Source organism: Oryzias latipes, chromosome 12, assembly GCF_053564925.1.
Source record: "Oryzias latipes strain Hd-rR chromosome 12, Olatipes_Hd-rR_3.1".
Taxonomy (NCBI): Eukaryota; Metazoa; Chordata; class Actinopteri; order Beloniformes; family Adrianichthyidae; genus Oryzias; species Oryzias latipes.
The window spans coordinates 7,555,071-7,576,606 of record NC_136248.1 but is presented as its reverse complement, the minus strand read 5'-3'; the positions used below and the strand labels follow the sequence as shown (position 1 = coordinate 7,576,606).

General features: G+C 41.5%; 1 protein-coding gene across 2 annotated transcripts in view; it reads right to left on the bottom strand.

The window, feature by feature from the left end:
- The window catches only part of dpysl2b (dihydropyrimidinase like 2b), a 34,389-nt gene extending 14,388 nt beyond the window's left edge, over positions 1-20,001 (bottom strand). The window contains exons 1-3 of one of the 2 annotated variants that reach the window (XM_020707829.3): positions 19,506-20,001; positions 4,820-4,908; positions 1,474-1,658 (exon numbers count right to left, since the gene is read on the bottom strand). In XM_020707829.3, coding sequence (XP_020563488.2) covers positions 1,474-1,658; positions 4,820-4,908; positions 19,506-19,757 — 526 coding nt within the window. In that variant the 5' untranslated portion in view covers positions 19,758-20,001. Of the gene's footprint in view, positions 1-1,473; positions 1,659-4,819; positions 4,909-13,807; positions 14,152-19,505 lie in introns of those variants that run through there. The other variant, XM_023960566.2, reaches the window with a different exon arrangement.
- Positions 20,002-21,536: the final 1,535 nt, after the last annotated feature.

Here is a 21,536-nt window from a genome sequence, read left to right as displayed (position 1 = left end):
AAGCAACTTAAGAAAATCTAATAAACTTCTCTTCATGTTTAAAAGTTAAATTACAACATTAAGCTTCAAAATTCTTGATTACGTATACCAGTGATTACAAAAAGACCATTGTTTAGCAGTTTTTTACAGCATGTTATTTTATTTTGATTATATATTTTATTTTTTTGTTCATTCATTCAACTACTTCCGTTTTTAAAGTCTACTTCCCTTTCGGGGTCACAGGGCTGCTGGAGCCTATCCCAGCCACTTGTAGGCGAAGGCAGGGGGCATCCTGGACAGGTGGCCATTCTGTCGCAGGGTAGAGTGTCACAATCACACACTCACATTCACACCCAGGGACAATTTCGATTAACCAATGAACCTCTGAAGCATGTTTTTGGACGGTGGGAGGAAGCCGGAGAAAACCCACGCATGCCCAGGGAGAACATGCAACCTCCACACAGAAAGGCCCCCCATTGATGTTCTGGTTAAGGTCCCCCAGCCGGGTCTTGAACTGGGGACCTTCATAACCACTGCCCCACCGTGCAGCCTTTATCTATCTATTTATTTATTTTTGTATATTTTATATTTTACTTTGAAATTTAAAATTGTTAACCCATTAAAAAATTCAAAGCAACTATAAGGGGTGATATGATAATTAGAAATAAGAAAGTCAATCAAATTCACTGATCTGTGCTTTTTTCTAAAAACTTCACAATTGATTTAATTGATTATTTTCACTGTTTATTTCTTGTAATTCTATAAAAAATTGTTTCTATGAGTTTAGGATTTGGATCATTATTCATTGTACTTCTGTTTATGACAAATACTTTTCACTTTATTTAATCAAAATAAATGTAAAAAGAAGTATAATACGTTTTTGCTTTTTTAAAAGGGAAAGTGTTAAAGTCTAAATCAAACGTATTCGTTTTCATCGTATTCTTCCGCTTTCTTTGAAAAAAAGGTTTTTATTAGTTGCATGATAAAGTAGTGGCGCATTTATATGTGATTTCTCATCGATGCTTTGGAAATTGGACCTTCACATTTATGATCTCTAAGCAAATGGAACAAAGGTGAGAAGTCAGAGTAGTTTTAAAGGCATTTTAACATCAGGATTAACTGCTGTATATTTTATCTGTTGTCGAGGTATTGTCCGCCCCCAGTTTGCTCTGCAGCGCTAATCTTCAGCCTGAAGTGACGATGATGAGCAGGGAGGGTTTGTTTTTCAGCCACACAGAAGAAAGTGGAACTGCTGAGCCAGCACAACACAGAGGGAGGGAAGGGGGCGGTGTGGCCTCTAGTTCAAGCTTCACTGTAAATAACTGCTTTTACTGCTACTGTCTTTAACATAGCCATATTTATAGTACATTTCCAAAGACTACATCACAAAATAAAAACGGAATATTATTAACGTAAATTAAGACGTGTTTCCTGCCGTAGTTCCTATGAAGGGTCAGGCAAAAGCTTTAATTCTGAAACCAGATTCAGCCTTACGGATCATAGTGGTGCCACCAGCCAGAGCCGCCTTGGTTCCTTGGTAGAAGTCGTCAGCGGCAGTCATGCCCCGGTCGGGCATCTGGAAGCGTGTGTGCACATCTATGCCGCCGGGCATCAGCATGCGACCATGAGCGTCAATGGTTTTCACGCCACCGGGAACAATCAGGTTCTCCCCAATTTGTCTGAGAAGATCAGGATTTGCAAAAGGAGAGATTACACTTCTTCCTGGAGCAGCAGACACTCTTGATCAGTGGACAAAGATGTATCATTGGTACATTAGTAGACTACTAATAGTAGACTAATAGTAGACTTAGTAGGCCTACATCTGTGCATGAATGATCCCTGTGATGGTCAGAGGGGCCGTAGGCGCGAACTGGCAGCCACGCCTCTGTCAGTCTGCCCCAGGGCACCTGTGGCTACAACCGTAGCTTATCATCACCAAGTATGAATGAGGAGTGAATGAATAATGGACACAATGTAAGCACTTTGGGTGTCTTGAAAAGCCCAGATAAATCCAATCCATTATTATTATTATCTCAAAATGGCAGGTGAGGATCATGACAGGTGAGTTACTGCCTTCCCTGTCTGAACGTCCCTGGTTGAAATGTATCTCAATAGGGAACTAAAAACTGCCAAACCCAACCCTCTACCCACCCAAATTATGTCCATCTACCCCAAAGCAATTTTTGCCCGCAAAATTAGAATCAAAACCACCCAATCAACAGCAACACGGTATTTTGACTCATCCTGGGGATTTAAAAGCATTATCATGAACAACCAGAGTATCAGAAAGTTGCACAAACGTCTGGTGAAGTTTTAACAAATATTGAATTTATAAACGTGTAGTTTCATGCTGAGATTCTATTCTCATTTGTTTATCCAATAATTTTCCTTTACGAGCTGCTGACTCCTTTACAGAAATCTGTATCTCACTTTCAGAACTCACTTTCCATGAGTCTTTAAAATGAAAATGACACTTTTGATGGGATTACTTAGTGACAAAATGAAACCCTGACAATCTAGACACACACATCAGCAGTTGGTGCAGTCCTCATTCAGAGTGAATCCAAATAAAATTATGGCTAATTACAATTTTTTGAATTCTTTTTACACATTTCAGTGTCTAAAGTCAAAACACATGCCGGCAAGCTAAAAGTTGCTTCTTTGTGACTAATCTAACCTAATTCCAAACATTATGGCCCTTAGCCTCCCCCTCTGTGGAGTTTGGAAGCTTTGTTCCAAGTCTCTTTCTGATGTAAGACGAGGGAGAGCCAAGGGCTAGGATGTGGACGATGGCTCACTCCAAACAACATCATATCCCAGAATCCTTCTCAATGTGTGACACCCCCCCACCACCTGCACCTGTGTTCCAAACAGGAAGTACCCGCTGGTTCCAAGAAGCCACATCCTATAGATTTCTATTGAGAAATAAACAGCTATTACTCTTTCCATTTTCCAGGATAACATTCTCGATCTGCTACCTTTTTTTTTAACATTGTCTTGATAATCCAATTTTTTATTTTCATGATTTCTTTTTTATGTAGTACTAGCTATTTAAGTTGTAAACTGACCAATCTAAACGTTTGACAGATTTTCCTGAGCCCACTTTCAAGTGGTCCAACAAGCACACACCTGATTGGTGAGAGTGGTTGCCATAGAAACGATGAATCAGACCGACTCGGACCAATGACTGCTAACTGAGGTTGTGTTGTTCCAGCATGGTAGCATCCGTATCGCAAAAAAAGGATGACAGAATTGATTTTATTTGGTTGGAGCCAAAACTAAGTAGTTTTCAATGGAATAAGTCACCCTCACTCAGTCCAGTTCTCCTATACAATTAATGGTCTAAGCAGGGGTGGGCAAACTAAGGCCCAGGGATCCCAAGATATTTTACATGGCCCACCAAACTGGAATAACTTATATTTCCCTGTATGTCTGGTGTCTCCCCATAGATGGCACACTACAAATACGTTGACCTTCGTTGTGGTGCAGAAGAATAGTCTGCATTTACGTGGTTTTGGAAGATTTGTTGTTTGTCTGACGTCAAACAGTCATTTTTCCGATCATTCCAACACCACATGAACGCAGCATTTCTCTAAGTTTGCATTTGGCTCTAAAATGAGTCACAGTTTTGAAATAAATACTCCAACATGTTCTGTTTTAAAATATACATTTTCATTTTCAATCAAAATTAAAGCATGATTCTAAGTTGTTTCTTTTTTTTATATGAGATGGATAACCAACGGTCCATGCATCGGCTCCTCGTCCAGCCCTTCTGTCAAATTAGACACAAATTAGAACCCACGAGTCAAAAAGTCGACCATTCCCTGGATTATATTGTGTGACAGCTTTGAGAGAAATGTTTTCAACCACCACCTAAATTCAACTGATATGAGCGAGGTTTTTATGAGTTAAAAGGAGACAGATAATCCCAAATTAGAAAATATCTGAAAACCACTTCCTGGATCTGAATCTGTCTTCTTCTCTCACAGATCAGGGAGATCCGACAATCACAGAACATCAGTGCATTGAGTGAGACAAACACTGCCTTCACTCTCGAGTGGGATGGTCTTCTCTGTCCACCAGGAGGTTCACACACTGGTGCATTTTTATTTACTAATCTCTTCATGGACATTTACCTTCCTACATATGCAGCTTGATCAAGCTGAGGACTGTGGAATCATACGGACTGCGTTCCAATGACCAGCTGTTGCTTGCTGTTCCATTTGCCCGTACAGACCTGGGGAAAAAGGCTTTTGTCTTTTCTGCCCCCTCCACATGCAACACTCTACAAAAAAGCTATTCAAGGCAATTAAAAGAACTCATTCCTCAGATTCTTTTTTAATCCAGGCTGAGATTGGGGGAGAAAGTCACTTTTAACTGTACCTGTTTTACATAAGCTCTCATATTTATTTATTTTATGTTTTAAACGTTTACATTTTTATTGTAAATGTAATTTATTGTTTCCTCCTAGCCAGGACTCCTTTGAAAAGGAGATTCTTAATCTCAATGGGACATTTGCTGGGTATATTAAGGTTAAATGAAACAAAGAGATGTTTTTGTTTGAAGGACGCTAAAATTGGTTCCACAGAAAAATACTTCATTTTTAGGTGATGCAAAAAGTGACTAGAACAAATTCTAACGCAGGGGAAGTTTATTTAGTGTATTTAATGCCAAGAAATGTATTTCATATCAGATCAAGCATCTGGATATCTGTATTTCTACTATGGTTTGAGTTGCAACAATAAAAGTGAGAGAAACCAGATGCTTCTTTGTTGAGATAAGTAGAGTTTATTTTTTGCTTTGAGTTGGCAGCAGCTCAAAGAAACAGCAGTGAACTCACTTAATGACTCCGTCCTCCATGTAGACGTCGGCGCAGAAGGACTGGTCATCGTTCACGATCTTGGCTCCTCTAATCAGGAGACGGTCGCTCTGGAAAAGAATGAAGATCAGTTGCAGCATCTGTGGAGAATCTGGGAGACTCAGTCACTTCACTGCTTTCTGGGATTTCACAGACAGCCATGAACACACATTTATGGAGGTTCCGATGCGGGATTGGGAGCACTTGTGGGAAGTATTTCATAAAATAGAGGCTTGGCACTCACAGTAAAACAATAACAATCCAAAAGCAGCTAAATTTACACATCTTGGCTTTCTCAGGCTGATAAGAGGCACATGTCTGTGCGCTGCCTTTTGCTGAATCCATTCTTCTGCAAACACACTCAGATACCTTTACAGGCCACACACACTCAGTACTCCGAAGAGGCGCTGACACAGAAAACTGTAATGTTTGGAACAGGAGCCAGTTTCTCAAGGATGTTTTGGCATTGGCTCAGTTAAAGAGGAACAAAAATGGAAATAAAAGGGTTCGATTTCATTTGAAGACCCACTCCGATGAAATTGTGTTTTCACCTGTTTGTGTGGCAATTTTCTAGTGCTGGAGGACAAATATGAAGAAAGTTAAGCTTCAATACGCATTTCTGAGTATTTCTTTATCTAAAGCACTGTAAATCAGAAGCAAACGCAAAAATCCCGTTGGAAAAGCTTGTAGATGTGACTTACAAACTATCATGGCAAGACACAAGCTCCCTGCTCCGCTCCATTCTGATGCATCCACTTGTTGACAAGTAGATCCATGAACGTCTCTGTTTTCCTCGTCTGAGCTGGAATCTGGATCTAAACTGTACGGCTGGGAGCTCCAACATTGCTCGCCATTTTTAGCGGTGATGTCAGTTTGGGGTTGTGAGGGGCTGTTAGCTAGCAAGAGAGTATGTAAACAGAGAAAGTTGGGCGGGGTTGCTCTATAAAAGCAGTTCTACCCACATCACAAGCAAATTTCTAATAAACTCCTGCCGCTCTGTAGAAACTATGTCCTAGAAAACGACACAGGTTTTTGGAATTGGGGTAAAAACGGCATAATTGTAATTAAAAGACCACTGGGAAGGCTTTTACAATGAAAAGAAGGTCAGAGTGGGACTTTAAAGATCCAGCTGGAGGATTCTGACTCTAAAATGAGAAGAGCAGATCTTGTATGGGTTCATTTTTTCAGAGGCAGCTTGTTTCCATCAGCCCTTTCTTAAACCAGCACCTGTGACTGTTGGATCACTTCTGCTCTGCTGCAACATTTGGGAATGTATTCACTGTAGGAACAACAAAGGCAGCCCCCCCATCCCCTAATTTACCATGCACCCACCCCTCCTGTTTCCATGGACTGGATTTGTTGTCAGTAAGAAACACAAGAGCGAACCAATGGCAGGGCCGCCCAGGAAATCAATCACGCCTGTGGCTGCAACACTTGTTTCTATGAGTAAGGAGGGGGGGGGGGGGGGTGTCCACCACTTCCACTAATGCACCCTACACCCCACACCCCCCGTGCTCCAGTCTCCCAGGGGACCGGGCCCTCTCCCCAAAAGAAAGGGAGTGGCATCTCTGCTCACAAGGACTCCAGCGTGCCCGGCAAACAAAAGCTGCTCTGTGAGAGCTGCTGCCCGGCAGCCCCGGCCCCGAGCACAACTGCTGTGGGGCCCCCCTCCCCGCACCGTACACAGCGCTTCCTTTATGGACCTACAGTAACATTTAGGTTTGGTAGAGTTTATGTCAGACATCATCAAACTTTATCTGCTTTAGTAATCTGCAAAAAAAAGGGCTCAAATATATACATTGTTTGCCATTTGTTTTCTATTTGTTTTAAACTGTCTTAAAACAACTGATATAACTTAGCTTTTGCACTAATTCTGGCACATTTTCTGCTCTAGCTAAAATGTGACATTGAGTAAAATGCATTATACTAATCCAGGCATGTCCAAAGTCCAGCCCGTGGACCATATGTGGCCTGCGTCCAGATTTTTATCAGCCTCCCTTGATAAAAATCAATGTTCATTTTTCCCACAGCACTTTCTAAAAACTAAGAGTACAATTTCTTGCTTGTGGTAGGCTAAACTATGTTTTAAGACATTATAAACCTGTAGTGATGCTGTCATGTGACCCTTCTTTCCAGCTCATTTCCAAAATGTCGACTGGAAATAAATAAAGCTAACAGCGAAGGCCAATGCTTTCAGGACAAGTGGAAATTGGCAAAATGAAAAATACTTCAGACAAACAAGAAACAACTGTGTTGCCATTGTGTCAAGAGACTGTGGTTGTTTTAAAGTCTATTATCAAGAAGGACTACCAGACAAGACATGCTAACTAATAAAGAATGAGATGAAAAATTGACAAATTCACAGTAATTTGGACAAAAACATGTTTAGATATATTTGTCCTGTAGGTTAAAATGTTAAAAAGTAAGCTATTGCAATAAAATGCTTATAAAATTTGTATCAGATTTTATATCAAATAGCTCAAAGAATGTCAGACTTGCATTAACACATACATGTGTGCTGGCCCTCACAAATTTTCACCTCACCAAATCTGGCCCTCTTTGCAAAAGGTTTAGATAACCTTGGCCTTGATCTAAATATCTTGTTTAAATGAAGAAAAATATAAAAAATATATAAGTTACTCTCACCACACCAAAAAGTTTCAAAAATTAGCAAAACTTTTCTGAAATTTCAGCAGCTATTTTGAAATGAGCATGAAAACACCTTCTACTGCCCCTAGTGGAATGATGATGAACTACAGGGCAGAAAACACGGAAAAGGTTGTTCACAACGGGGTTTTAAGGAAGGTTTGGATCATACTACTGAGATAGGGGTCTCAGAAATGTGTGCATCCAATATGAAAAAAATGGTTATATAAAGTTAATCATACCCGTTTGTCAGTGATTTGAAATGACTTTATATTCTCTGTATGCATCACTTTTTTGATTATGTTTTCCTGTAGGACAAAGCTATTCTTTTTGTTTTTCATCCTATTAATTTTTCTTACACAAACTTGTTTGGTTCAGCAGAAATGTGCTGTCATGCTCACAGTGACACATTAAATAATTTTGATTGCAGAGGGAAGAATGTGACAGCGCAGTCAGCAGAAATCTGCGTCCTGTTGTCCCTTGAAGGTGTGGCTCCGCCCTCACTGCGGTGATGAACCTCTTCCAGCTCGAACCTCTCTGTAATTAGTGTCAGGATGAGTCGGTCCTGTTCCGGTCCTTTCTTTTTTCTGCCTTGAAACATGCCGCCCCCTTCATGCATCCCTTCATAACTGCCATTATCTCATTAGCTGCTGGAGCGCAGCAGGAAATTGCGTCTGCGACTAGAGCCATCTCCCGAAGACGTCTTAACTTCAGCTGTTTTCCACAGCTGTCACAGTGCACCATCCTGTGCCCACAGCTACTATGTAAAGTTCATTAGCACAGTGTGTCCTGGACTACCGCCAAACAGGACAGTGACCTGACCTGCATGGGAATTTTATCGGGAGCCCACAAACAGGATATTAGCAAACACTCAATGGATCCTCTGTTAACAAAGTACCAGGCCTTCATTCCACACTCAGAAGTGTGACCTCATGGATTCGCCATGCTGGGAAATGTTCTGCTAGATTGCAACACCAGAATAAAAAAAATCCCCTTCAGAAGTGCTCAGTTTTATGTCGGATCCCTCAGTTGTTCCAAAACTGACTGCTATCCTGCATGGGAACTATTTTTCATGAAAAAAAAGGACCCACTTTTGTGTCTTCCAGAGAGGTTGCTTCGAATGTAACCTGGTGCAGAAATCCCCAACCGTTTTAAGGCCACGGACTTAAAGGTAAACAGATCGACCTGTATGAGAATGGATTGGGTGTCCTTTCATTTTTATTTTTATCTACTAGCTTCAGCCTCATCTCATTTTTCCAAGTGTGCCGCATATATATAAAAAAATTCCAGTTTTCTTTTATTTTGAAGTTGAATGCTCTTCTTTTTCCTCACTAAATCATTTCAGTGAAAACAAACTTTCCAAATCTGTTCGTTTTTTTTCTTAACTTTGTTAGTTTGGGGGTTTAGTAACGGACGTATTTTAATATGCGTCAAGAATGAGTCGGATGTGGCAGAGAGAATCCACTCGTTTTCCAAAATAAGACTTCCTACATAATCCGATTGTAAATAAAACTGAAAAAAAGTTGGCCTTGTGTTTGTTCTCTGCAGCCCGGCACCAGCTGTCCCACTGAACCAGTACCGGTAAGTGGCCCAGGAGTCAAGGACCACTAACCTAGGGTATCCATAAGGATCTACTGGTTTGCATCTTAACTGAGAGAAGGGAGACTGAAAAGGACCTTTTACTATGTTTCCATGACAACAGCGCTAAACAACCAAAGATGTGCCTGCCTCTGCCTGTTAGTCACTCTGGTGTTCAAGCCAATTCAAACTATTTCAAATTTGGTAAATATTGGTCTCCCAGACTAATGAAAGTCTGAATAAAATAATTTAGACACTTCCTAACTTTTTTCACCCCCTTTCCTGTCCACTGCCTTCAGGTGTCTTGGCTCCCTTCTCTGCTCTCCTGCAGAACAGCTTCCCTGTTCTTCAGTCAGTTTGGGTAGCCCAGCAACATGGTTTGTTGTTGTTTGAGCCAAACACATCCAGGGAATGTCGCTGAAGTTAGGTGGAGACCAACGCCAGGTCTGACAGCCAGCACAGGGATTTATGAGAGTCCTGGATCAGGAGAAAACCTTCGAGCTACCAAAACCGCCTCCGTAGATGTTCTAACAGATGTTAGTGTGGAACTTTACACCACTAGCAGCAAAAGTTGAGTCCAGAAGAACAGTACAACTCAGACAAAGTTTAACCTATGAAACAAAAACATGGAGGAAGTTTTCCATCAAAGTGAAACAGTGATCTTCACTTTAAAGCTCAAAGTTTCTTCCAAACTTCATTTAGGAGATGAGTACTTCACTTCACTTACATTTGACACTTTAGACTTAAGATTTACATCTTAGTTATTGTTGTAGATTAATTACTTATTTTGGTAGCAATTACTTTAACCTTCACTTTTATTCTTTGTAACAACCAGGCTGTCTTTTCTGAGTTTTTACTGCAGACGTGAGATTGAGAGCTTCCTTTGTCTGTCACTTTTTTGTGGCTTCATTTAACCAGCACATGTACTCTGCATGTCCACATGTACAAACTGAACTGATAATCTCTGACGTCAAGAATTGAAGCCTGAAGCGGCGCTGCCATACTCACAATGACTATCTGGGAGAATGATCAGGATTGTGAATGTGCTTTAAGTTCTGTTAGGTTAATCTAACTGTCAATCCAAAAAAAAAAAAGTCCCACCCCCAAAAATGCCCATGGAGGTCACTTAAAGAACTACAACCCTTAATACTCCAAAATATTAACAGACCTTGGTTGGTATTCTATATGAGTCTGAAGCCTTGAAGCTTCAAACGCTCGATTTCAAAATCCCACACAACAGGCCGTCCTAAAGGCTAAACATTAGCATCGTCAGTCCCAGTTTCCATAGCACAGCTGGTAGTTGTAACTTCTCTTACTTCTTCTTTTTTTGCTCCAAACTGCATAAATAGCAAGAGAGGCATGTAAACAAGAATCCAACTGAGCAATCATCTCAGTATTTGTTATGTCACATCAACAACAACAAAAATGTGTCACTTTCCTGGATCTTTAAAGATCTTTTAGTCCACAAAAAGGGAGAAAAGATGTTTAGAGTTTTACAGCTTCATTCAGAGGCTTTTTGTAGGGGGTTTCAGGTCGTATCGATCCACAGCATCACTCAAGTTAAAACCTCTCTAGGTTCTTTTTCAACAATGTCTAACTCTAAAGTTAATCCACAATAATGCATCCATCCTTCTTCTAAAACCCTATAGTTAGGGGCTGCAAGCTAGCAGGAGAGGGTGTAAACAGATAGCTGATGGGAAGGGAGTTGCTCTGTGCCGGTGGTCCCGCCCAAAACTCAGTGGCAAATTTCGAATAAATTCATGCCGCTTTGCAGAAACTGTCATAGAAAACAGTTTTTTGGCTAAAAAAGCCACAATCATAATTTAAAAAATCCACTGGGAACACTTTTACAACCGGAGTGAGACTGTAAGTATAAAACTGACACTGTATTTGCCCTACTTTATAATAAGCTCGAACCTTTGAGTTTCAACTCTGGTTCTGACCCTTTCTTGACCTCTGCCTCTCTCCTTTACTCAGATGCTGATGGCAGCAGAGTTCATGCAGGCCGAGACACAAACGCTCGCTTATGCTGAGCATAAAATAAGAGGTGAAACCCGGGTGTGTGTCCGTGTGTGTGTTATTGGGATGAACAGAGCCTCCTGTGTTGATTTACACTGTGAGATAACAGTGTAAGCAGCGTGCTGCAGCACAACAACTGCACACACATGGACCTGTCACCAGGGACTGATGCTCACCTGCAGTTAAACCACTTAATGACCCCCCCCCCACAGAGGATTGTCAGCCATAGACTCCTTAATCCACCGCTGACTTTTAATAGCAGAACTCTATTTATAATTCTTATTACTCTCTTATTTTTCCCTTCATCTATATTTGTAACCTTCTTTTGGAGCTATAAATAACTGACAAATAGCAGAACAAACTCCCAGAATAATTTTATGTAACTGTTTCCTCATTTAATCTGATTGATTCACAGCCGACTTTTGATTATTACGAGACACAGCCTTCTTTTGAGTCTTTTATTTTATTCTAAACTCATTTTAAATGTATCTTTTATTTGTTTTTAAGGTATAAAACAGTCAGTAAACTTATGTGAATTTTTCTCTTCATTAACTTTGGGAAATTCCTGCATATTTTACATTTACTGAGCAATGACTGATCCGTTCTTGCACCCTGGCCTGAACACCGACATCAGCTGCTTTTCTCCGAGCTCCTGCTGCTCAGCGGGAGCTTCAGTTCCAGGTGGTGAACTTGCAGCAGTTCATTCATATTTAATGCAAGCAGCAAGAACTAGTTCCGCCTGCAGAGCTGACCTGACTCCACACGGCTCAGTGTCCGGTCTCTGGTTCTGCCATCATTCAGGTTGTTCACAGAAATCTATCAATCTAAATAATTTTAGCCAGTCAAATAAAACACTGAGTTGCTATCATCCTTCATGCTTGGGTTTTAAACTTAAAGTCCCACTCCGATCATCTTTTGATGTAACCCCGCCCCCACTTCCCATCATTCATCTGTTTACGCTATCTCCCGTTAGCTCACACCTCAAACCTAACATTAGCAGTGCAACAACAATGGGGAGCAATATCAGAGCCATCCAGTCGTATATTTTGATCCAGATTCTAGCTCAGACAAAGAAAACAAAGAAGTCCATGGAACTAATCGTCTACAAGTGGATGCATCAGAATGGAGCAGAGCAGGGAGCTTGTGGTTTGCTGCAGTATCTTCCATGTCACACCTACAAGCTTTGTCTAACGGCATTTTGTCATCTGCTTATGATTCACAACTATCTGAACAAAGAAATACTCCGAAATACAATTTTAAGCTTACTTTTCTTTATAAATGTCCTCCACCATCAGAAAAATTTTCATCAGAGCGGGTCTTTAGGCACTTCCATCCCACTCTTTCCAAACAAGGACAGCAGATACTCCAATGATAAGTAGGGGGTTTGGGAGAAATCCGCCGTGTTTGACCTACTTTTTCCCTTTTCTTTTGAAGACGGAGCAGTCTATCCACTTAGGCCTGCCTGCAATACCTCCTAATCCTCTGATCTCTCCACCAACCAGCTGTCACTGCTAAAGTCCTTGAGAGTGAAGAAGAAGAAACCCCCCAGAGATGTTCCTATCTTCACCATGTCCATGACATCAGCTCCGAATGATTCTAATTAGGTTGAGATCCACTCAATGCAACTCTGACACACGCACGGAAATAAAACAACCTCCTGGGGGGAAAAAATTTGAGTCAAATGGAATGTGAGTCCTTCGTTTTGCAGATAAGTGGCCTTCCATCTGCAAACATGCAACCTTCTGCTAAAAGCATCTTTGAGATACATTTTAGTGTGCATTCTGGCATCAGCAGAGACACTTTTTTGACCTGTCTGATTCCCAAAATACAATTTTTTTGACTAAAACAAAAAAATGGCCCCAATTCTGTCTAGGATCTATCCAATAACCCAACACTGGTGTCCGATGTCAGCCTCTTTGTTCGTTACATCATTCAGCCTCTTGCTTTCCTGACCTCTGGGCCCCCACACTGCTCCCCAGAGGCCCCCCTGGATAATGATGGTCAACATAATGTAGCTTTGGTTCCGCCTGTTCCGGCCAACTCTGGAAATGCCACTTTTTTCCCGCCTCACTGGCACTGCGGCGTAGAAGACAGTGGCCTCCTTCCTGCCCACATACATCCTCCCCTCATTACACAGCTGAGGAGGAAACATGGGAGGAACTCACTGCCCCCCTCCCTGTCCTCTACTTTCCATTCAAGCTCCATCCTCGCTGTGAACTCAGGGTAATCAACTTCACTGTGTCCAAATATAGCTCTCATTTATTAAAGATGGCTCTTCTGGAAGGAAGGTCTGGGTGAAAGGAGGCATTTGCTCCAGCAGCTGGTGAGCGCTGAGACTCCAAACAAAGACCCCCGGCGTGGACTCTCAGCTGCCGCAGACAGCAGGGACAAAAGAGCGCGTGGAAGGGTGTCACAAAAACTGATCCACTTGTCGCAGAGATGCTGGAAAAAACCAGACGTTTGGTGCAACTGCAAGTCCTTGGGGGTTGTGGGGTCCACTCTGGAGGGGTTGGATTACGCAAAAAAATGCCCCTCCAAACCGGTTTTAGGGAAAATGCGTAAAGCTGAGGCGGCTGCCTGGAGCACCACTGCGTTCCAGGCAGCCGCCCAGCTTTACGCATTTTCTGGAAGCCGCGTGAAAGCCCACTGCGCCGCCACGGTCACGTCCTGCGCCTGCAGGCCCACTCCCCAAAGCTACGTTGGCACCGACCCCAGCCCAACACTCACAGTGATGCGGGGAATGTTCTTCTTGCCCTGGTAGCCAGACATGTTTTCCGGTGCCGCGCTGCGCCCTGGACGCTGTCAGTGCAGGATGTGCGGTTCTCCGCCTGCCGCCGGGTCAGACTGATGATGAAGAGGATGGCGATGAAGAGGCTCAACTGAGGAGGGTCACGAGAGTTTAAAATAAAATAAAAAATCTTTTCCAAACCGCCTCCCGGTCTCCGCCGATGCGCCGAACCGCTCCTTCCCAGACGGAGTCAGACAGGAGGGAGGGACCGATCAGAGCCTCTTTCCCATAAAGGAGCTCCACGGAGCATGCGCAGAGCCTCGCCCTGCTCTATTGACAGGACAGAGCCGCTAATGCCATCAATTGCTTTCATGGATTAGTGGGGGGAGGCCTGCACACACACACACACCCCTCCACCCCCCACACCCCCGCAAAGAAACGCCATCTTATCTGAAGACGTTTGATCCAATGCCAGAAGATCCAGAGCTGTCCTTAGAACTGGTTCTGAGGGGGGGTTGAACAAAGATGTCTGATAGATCCACCTGATCATGGTTTAAACAGGTTTAAATGGAGCATCCACAGTTTTTTTTTTGTGGATTTTCAGTCAGTTATTGGAAAATATTCTAATTTTTACATTTCCTCTGAAGATCAGTGTGACGAAAGAACTGACAAGAACATCCCGTTAAGGACCCATTCCATCATCTTTTGATCTATTTTGAAAGTGTTCCAATTCAATTCCCAAATCAAACATGATTCTTGTTATTTATTCTAACAATGTCTGAGTATTTGCTACACTGACCAAAAATATAAACGCAACACTTTTGTTATTGCTCCCATTTTTTTGGGATGTTTGGGATGCTCTGGATCGGCATATACGACAGCGTGTTCCAGTTCCTGCCAATATCCAGCAACTTCGCACAGCCATTGAAGAAAAGTGGACCATCATTCCACAGGCCACAATAGACAACCTGATCAACTCTATGCGAAGGAGATGTGTCGCACTTCATGAGGCAAATGGTGGTCACACCAGATACTGACTGGTTGTCTGAGTCCCCTGACCCCCTCAATAAAACAAAACTGAAGATTTCAGAGTGGCCTTTTCTTGTTGCCAGTCTAAGGCACACCTGTGCAATAATCACGCTGTCTAATCAGCATCTTGATATGGCACACCTGTGAGGTGGGATGGATTGTCTTGGCAAAGGAGAAGTGCTCATTGATAGTGCCTCCCGCCAATAAAATCACAAGAAGAAGAAGAAGAAGAAGTGCTCACTATCACAGATTTAGACAGATTTGTGAACAATATTTCAGAGAACTGTTTATTTTGTGTATGTGGAAAATTTTTCACATCTTTGAATTCATACCATAAAAAATGGGAGCAATAACAAAAGTGTTGCGTTTGTATTTTTGGTCAGTGTATATGTGTGTCTTTTTACTGGATGAATGAAAATGAAAGTGAAGTGGATTTAATCACCATCATTTATACCTTTATCAGAGGAGATCAGAATCATCTAAACATAAAAATTAAAACGTAAAGATTTAGAAAGAAAGAAAAGATATTTGCCACTTAATGTCACACTTGAGTTTTTTGTCCACTTACAGTGGTGGATAAAATTGTTGGTACCCCTCAGTTAAAGATAGAAAGTCCACAATGCTCACCGAAATAACTTGAAGCGCTCAAAAGTAACAATTAATTAAAATTTATTGAAAATTAAATAATCAAAATCAGCCATTACTTTTGAGTTGTTGATTAACAGAAATATAAAAAAAAAAAAAAGAAAAAGTAATGAAATAGGGCTGGACAAAAATGATGGTACCTCCATAAAAGACTGTGGACTAATTGCCCAGGGGTCATGATAAACTCAGGTATGTCCATTAATTGACATCACATCTGTTTTTAACCCATAATCAGTCAGTCTGCCTATTTAAAGGGAGACAAATAGTCACGTTGCTGTTTGGTGAAAAGGTGTGTACCACACTGAACATGGACAAGATAAAGTGAAGGAGAAAATTGTCCCAGGACATTAGAAACACAATTATAGACAAACATGGTAAAGGTAAAGGCTATAAAACCATCTCTAAGCAGCTTGAAGTTCCTGTGACGACAGTGGCACATATTATTCAGAAGTTTAAGACTCACGGGACAGTAGCCAACCTCCCTGGACGTGGCCGGAAAGAGGAAAATTGATGACAAATTGAGGAGACGGATAGTTGGAACTGTCTCCAGAGAGCCCAGAACAACCTCCAAAGACATTAAAGGTGAACTCCTAGATCAAGGTACATCAGTGTCAGATCGCACCATTCGTCATTGTTTGAGCCAGAGTGGACTTCATGGGAGACGACCAAGGAGGACACCACTGTTGAAAGGAAATCATAAAAAAGCCCGACTGGAATTTGCAAAAATGCATGTTGACAAGTCACAGAGCTTCTGGGAAAATGTCCTTTGGACAGAGGAGACAAAACTGGAGCTTTTTAGTAAGGCACATCAGCTCTATGTTCGTAGACGCAAAAATGAAGCATACAATGAAAAGAACACTGTCCCTACTGTGAAACATGGAGGAGGCTCAGTTCTGTTTAGGGCTGCTTTGCTGCATCTGGCACAGGGTGTCTTGAAGTTGTACAAGGTAAAATGAAATCTCCAGATTATAAAGGCATTCTGGATAGAAATGCGTTGCCTAGTGTCAGAAAGCATGGTCTCAGTCGCAGGTCATGGGTCTTCCAACAGGACAACGATCCAAAACACACAGCCAAAAAACCCCAAGAATGGCTCAGAGAAAAGCGTTGGACTATTCTGAAGTGGCCTTCTATGAGGCCAGATCTGACTCCCATTGAACATCTGTGGAATGAGCAGAAACATGCCATTTGGAGAAGACACCCGTCAAACCTGAGACAACTGAAGCAGTTTGCTCACGAGGAGTGGGCTAAAATACCTGTGGACGGCTGCAGAAGACTCATTGACAAATACAGAAACCATTTAATTGCAGTAATAGCATTAAAAGGTTGTGCAACAAAATATTAAGTTATGGGTACCATCATTTTTGTCCAGCCCTATTTCATTAGTTTTTTTTTTAAATAATTCTTTTAATCAACAACTCAAAAGTAATGGCTGATTTGGATTATTTAATTTTCAATACATTTTAATTTATTGTTACTTTTGAACATTTCAAGTAATTTCAGTGAGCATTGTGGACTTTCTTTCTTTAACTGAGGGGTACCAACAATTTTGTCCACCGCTGTAACTTCAGCAGTAAACTAAACATAAATGTTACTGATACTTTAAATGATTTATCCTGAACATGTTCCCCACAGTTTTTCCATCCTCCTGAGTTTACCTGACAATAGTTCCAGTAGATCGATGACAAGAAGATAGTAACGAAAGACACAGCATAATAATAATAATCTGAAAAACCTAGAAAACATTCACAGGCCTTTGATCTAAACCGACATCACTGATTCCAATAGAAAAGTTTTATAAAATGACTTTTTTCATCTTTGTAGAAAATTGATTAAACGATTTTTGTAATAATATTTATCTTTTAATTCTATTCTATTTTATTCTAATCTTTTTATTATTTTTTATATATTTTAAACAAGTTCATTTTTAACAATGTCTTTGTTTGATAAACTGAACATCAGACTATTTTCTTTAATCTACTTTAATGAGAAAGAAAACTTGATAGTCTTACTTTGAAAATGAGAAATATCCCCAACACTACTCTGAAATTTTGTTTACTTCCAATGGCAGTAGCACATTCAGTTTGTTTAATTTATTTACTTAAATTTCAACATACTTTTTACTTTTAGAGCATTAATTAAATCATCTGAAGTGCATTGTTACTACACCACTATACTTATAATGATTGTTAATCAAAATTTTTGGATGCTGCAAATATTTGCACTACATTTTTTGGGAAGAGATTGCACATGTCTGGCCATTCGGATACTTGTTGTAGCCCTATTTGTTTTTTTAATTATAATTATCCCGTTTTAATGCAAAATGAGAAAACGTGTGATGTGTTCTTGGACATAGTTTAGTTAACTAGAAATCTGGTTTGTGGGCAGGGCCATTGGCACTGTGCAAGCACGCTCCACTTCCCGTCACCCATAACTGAGGGCTCTGATTACATGCCCTACTGCTAGCTTACTGCCTTTAATCCCAACTCACACTGGCAGTGCAACAAAAATGGTGAGCAATATCAAAGCCATCCAGCCGTACAGTTTTGATCCAGATTCTAGCTCAGACAAGGAAAATGAAGCCGTACATGGATCTGTTTGTCTGCAAGTGCATCAGAATGGAGCGGAGCAGAGACCTGGTGTCACACTCACCGTATTTTTAGCTTCACAAAGCTTGTTTTTGGACTTTGGGAGGAAACCCGAGTGCCCCGAGAAAAGCCACACACGGAGAACAGGCAAACTCCACACAGAAAGAACCCAGCAGGGATTTGAACCAGGAGCTCCTCACTGTGTGGGGAAAAAGCACCAGCCACTACACCACCATGACACCCTGGCACAAAGTTTTGTCATTTACTCAAAATTAATTTTTGCAAAGTACCGTGAATCTTTTTGACCCTGAAAACGTTCAGAATTTCATGTGCAACAACTGTGAAAGAAGCTCTTCAGCTGATACTGGAACAGCAGTGGACATTGGTTGGTTCATATCTACTTAGATTTGAGGAAATATCTTAATATTTCATCTTGTTTCATCTTGCAGAACTTTACAAACAGAATTGTTTTCTGTCTTTTACATTAGAACAAACTTTATTCGCACACAGCTAACTTACTTTGGCATCCGTTGTTCCCACAGTGCTGTAACATAATCAGTGATGTACCATGCAAATCAAACTAGCTAAAACCATCTCATACAATCGATGCATTTTATGAGGAAGATATTATCATTTAATTCCACATAGAGAACAGATGGGCCAATGAAACTGACAAGACAAGATGGAAGAGTAAAGAGACGACTGATCAATAGTTAATATGACACCAAAGGTTTTAACAATACTCGAAGTGCTTAACTATTTGGTGAAGGAAGTAACCATGGGTGCGGCTAGTGCCATGCAACCACCAAAATATGATTACAGGGGTGTAAGGGGGCAAAAGAAAAATGGATATGGTTTCCTGCAAGTCATGCATGCAGAGTCCTGCAGCAGCAGCTCCATCCACGCCCTGAAACCTGCTGCAAGAGGCAAACAATCGGAGAGAATCTGAAGAAATGAAGCAACTTTTTTTCTCTAAAATTGCTTCTGACTGGTTTTGGCCATAGCCCCTTGATGCCTATCAACGCAAATATACATCAAACCACTTCTGCTCCAAATTTACCTTAATTTAGCATTAATATGAAAGCAAGGACAGAAGTGACTTTTTTTTCATAAGTGGAAATAAATTCCGTGAGGAGTCAAGGTGTTAAGTTCATCCTTTGTTGAGGAAACTATTGGGTTCATGCAGGTGTTTGCTTCTTCAGAACAGCTGACAATGGTCAGCAGAACACCATAAAGCAGCATTGTGAGCTTTGCATGACAGGCCCTTTCTGTTAAATCCCAGTGCTTTCTGGGAAATGTAGGCATTTGCGTTGAATGGGTTACTGAGGCGCTTCTCTAACTCAAGAAAGTGGATCCAACTGACATCAATTTAAATGATGGATGCTCAGAACCAATGAGAGAGGGGTAAATAATTGAAAGAGTCAAACAAAAAAATTACCCGTTTGTCATCCAGGTTCTGGAGGGCTTCCTTCCCCGTGCTCTCCCGGATCTCCACCTTCCTGCGCTGAGAGATATCCGTCTGCCGGTCGATGACTCTCCCGCCGCCCCGGCACGCCGACAGCGCGTCCAGGTCCAGCGTCTTACCGTCTGCAGAGCCCTCCACCGGGCAGAACACGCCGCAGAATTTCTGCCGGGGCCTGGGGGGGCTGTCGGAGCTGACGCTCTGGAAGAAGGCTCCAGCGGTGGACATGCTGTCTGTCAGTTGGAGGGAGTCTCAGCTTCTGCTTCTTCTTGTCGGCTCAGCGCGTCTGGTCAGCCACCGCCTTTTTTTTTTTTTTTTTTTTTGAAGGTGCGCCCACTGTGACAAAAGAAACCAACCTGCGAGAAACCCCCCCACAGCAGAGAGGCAGACGGCTGTTTGATCTGCTAACTCTGACTGAGAAAAGCCCCCACAGGACTAAAATATCCGGCTGGCTTTGTCACAGTAATGATCCAATAAGAACGTCAGTTGATCTGAGTGTGTGGGAATGACTGCCTCCCCCGCCCCCCTGCCCCCCCCAACCACACACACAGCGCAGGTCCTCAAGCTGCAGGTGTTCAGGTGTTCCTGTCTGCGGGGAGCATCCCTGAGGTCCACAAGGGATCAGCACCAAGGAGAGCTCCTGAAAGTCACACCCTGTCCAACCAGGAGGGCGCTGAAAAGACAGCGCCCAGCACACACCCTCTGAATCTCTATTCACTTCAAACACACCCTATTTAGATTTCCAAAGCCCCCCCACCCCCGACAAAAAAAGACAACAGCATGTATTTATGTCTTGAAGCGTTTGACCTGCTGTGAAATCCTTAAGTCTTTTATTTACATTAGTTTTTCTTCCACTTTTTAGTATTCATTATACTCTAAAAATCTAGAATTAACAATAAAACAGTAATTTATGTCTTTGATCAGATTTCAAAGACATCAGTAAAATGTTCATTTAAGACCCACTTGACTAAAAAAAAATTATCCGAGTGGGACATTAAACAGCTTTGACGTTTTGTATTATCTGCAGCAAATGGTGGATTAAGTAAAACTAAGACATAATTAAAAGTTTGGAGGAGCACCAGATAAGTTTACTTAAATGTTTTTCATCATATTTCTAAGATGTCTAACTTAAAAAAAATCAATGTCCAAATGGAGAAACCTTCTCTCGTCAGAGGTGAGTCTGAGACATTTCCTGTGTCTCATGTTCAATCCATGTTCCACCCATTTCCCCCAGAGACCAGGATCCCACCGATGATGAACACTAATGACTGCCCCCACCTTTGAGACACACCAAGACCCCCAACTAAGAAACAGGACATCAGTCGACTATTCTGACAATCACCGGATTATAATAATCTGCTAACATTGTATTTAGTAAATCAACTTTATGCCACGCCTCCAAAGCAGTCAAAGCATAAAGGACCTGATTTCTTCATCAACCGTCAGAACTGAATGAAGAAGCTCCTGAAAAAAAGAGCAAAGCAGCTTCTGAATCAGGCCACAACCCCTTCATGTCATTTGTTGCTAATTTGGAATGTACCATCAAATCCAGGACTCAACTTAATTTAGCATCACCTTGAACGGGAAAAACACTGAAGAATATTTTTATACATTTACAAATAAAGCCCGGCATGACGGGGTTAAAGTCCACTGTCTCAGTAGAACAGAACTCAGATTTAAAAAACAAACCTGGCTCTTATCGAGAGAAAACTATCATTTTTCAGGTGGAATTTTCTGCAGATCCTGCAGTTGAAAGCAAATAAAAAATGTTTAAATTCTTTTTTATGTTCTGCAATCATGTACCATAATTGCAGCAAAAGCCTAAGTTATCACTGTTTTGTAGACAAGCACTACACTTGGGAAATCCTCTGAGTTTCTGAGAATTTGTTCCAGTTTAATTATGTGCCCCATAATTAAAACAAACAATGGTGGAGCTTTCTTGCCTCACAGCAAGAAGGCCCCCGATTCAAGTCCCGGCTGGGGGACCTGAACCAGAACACCAATGGG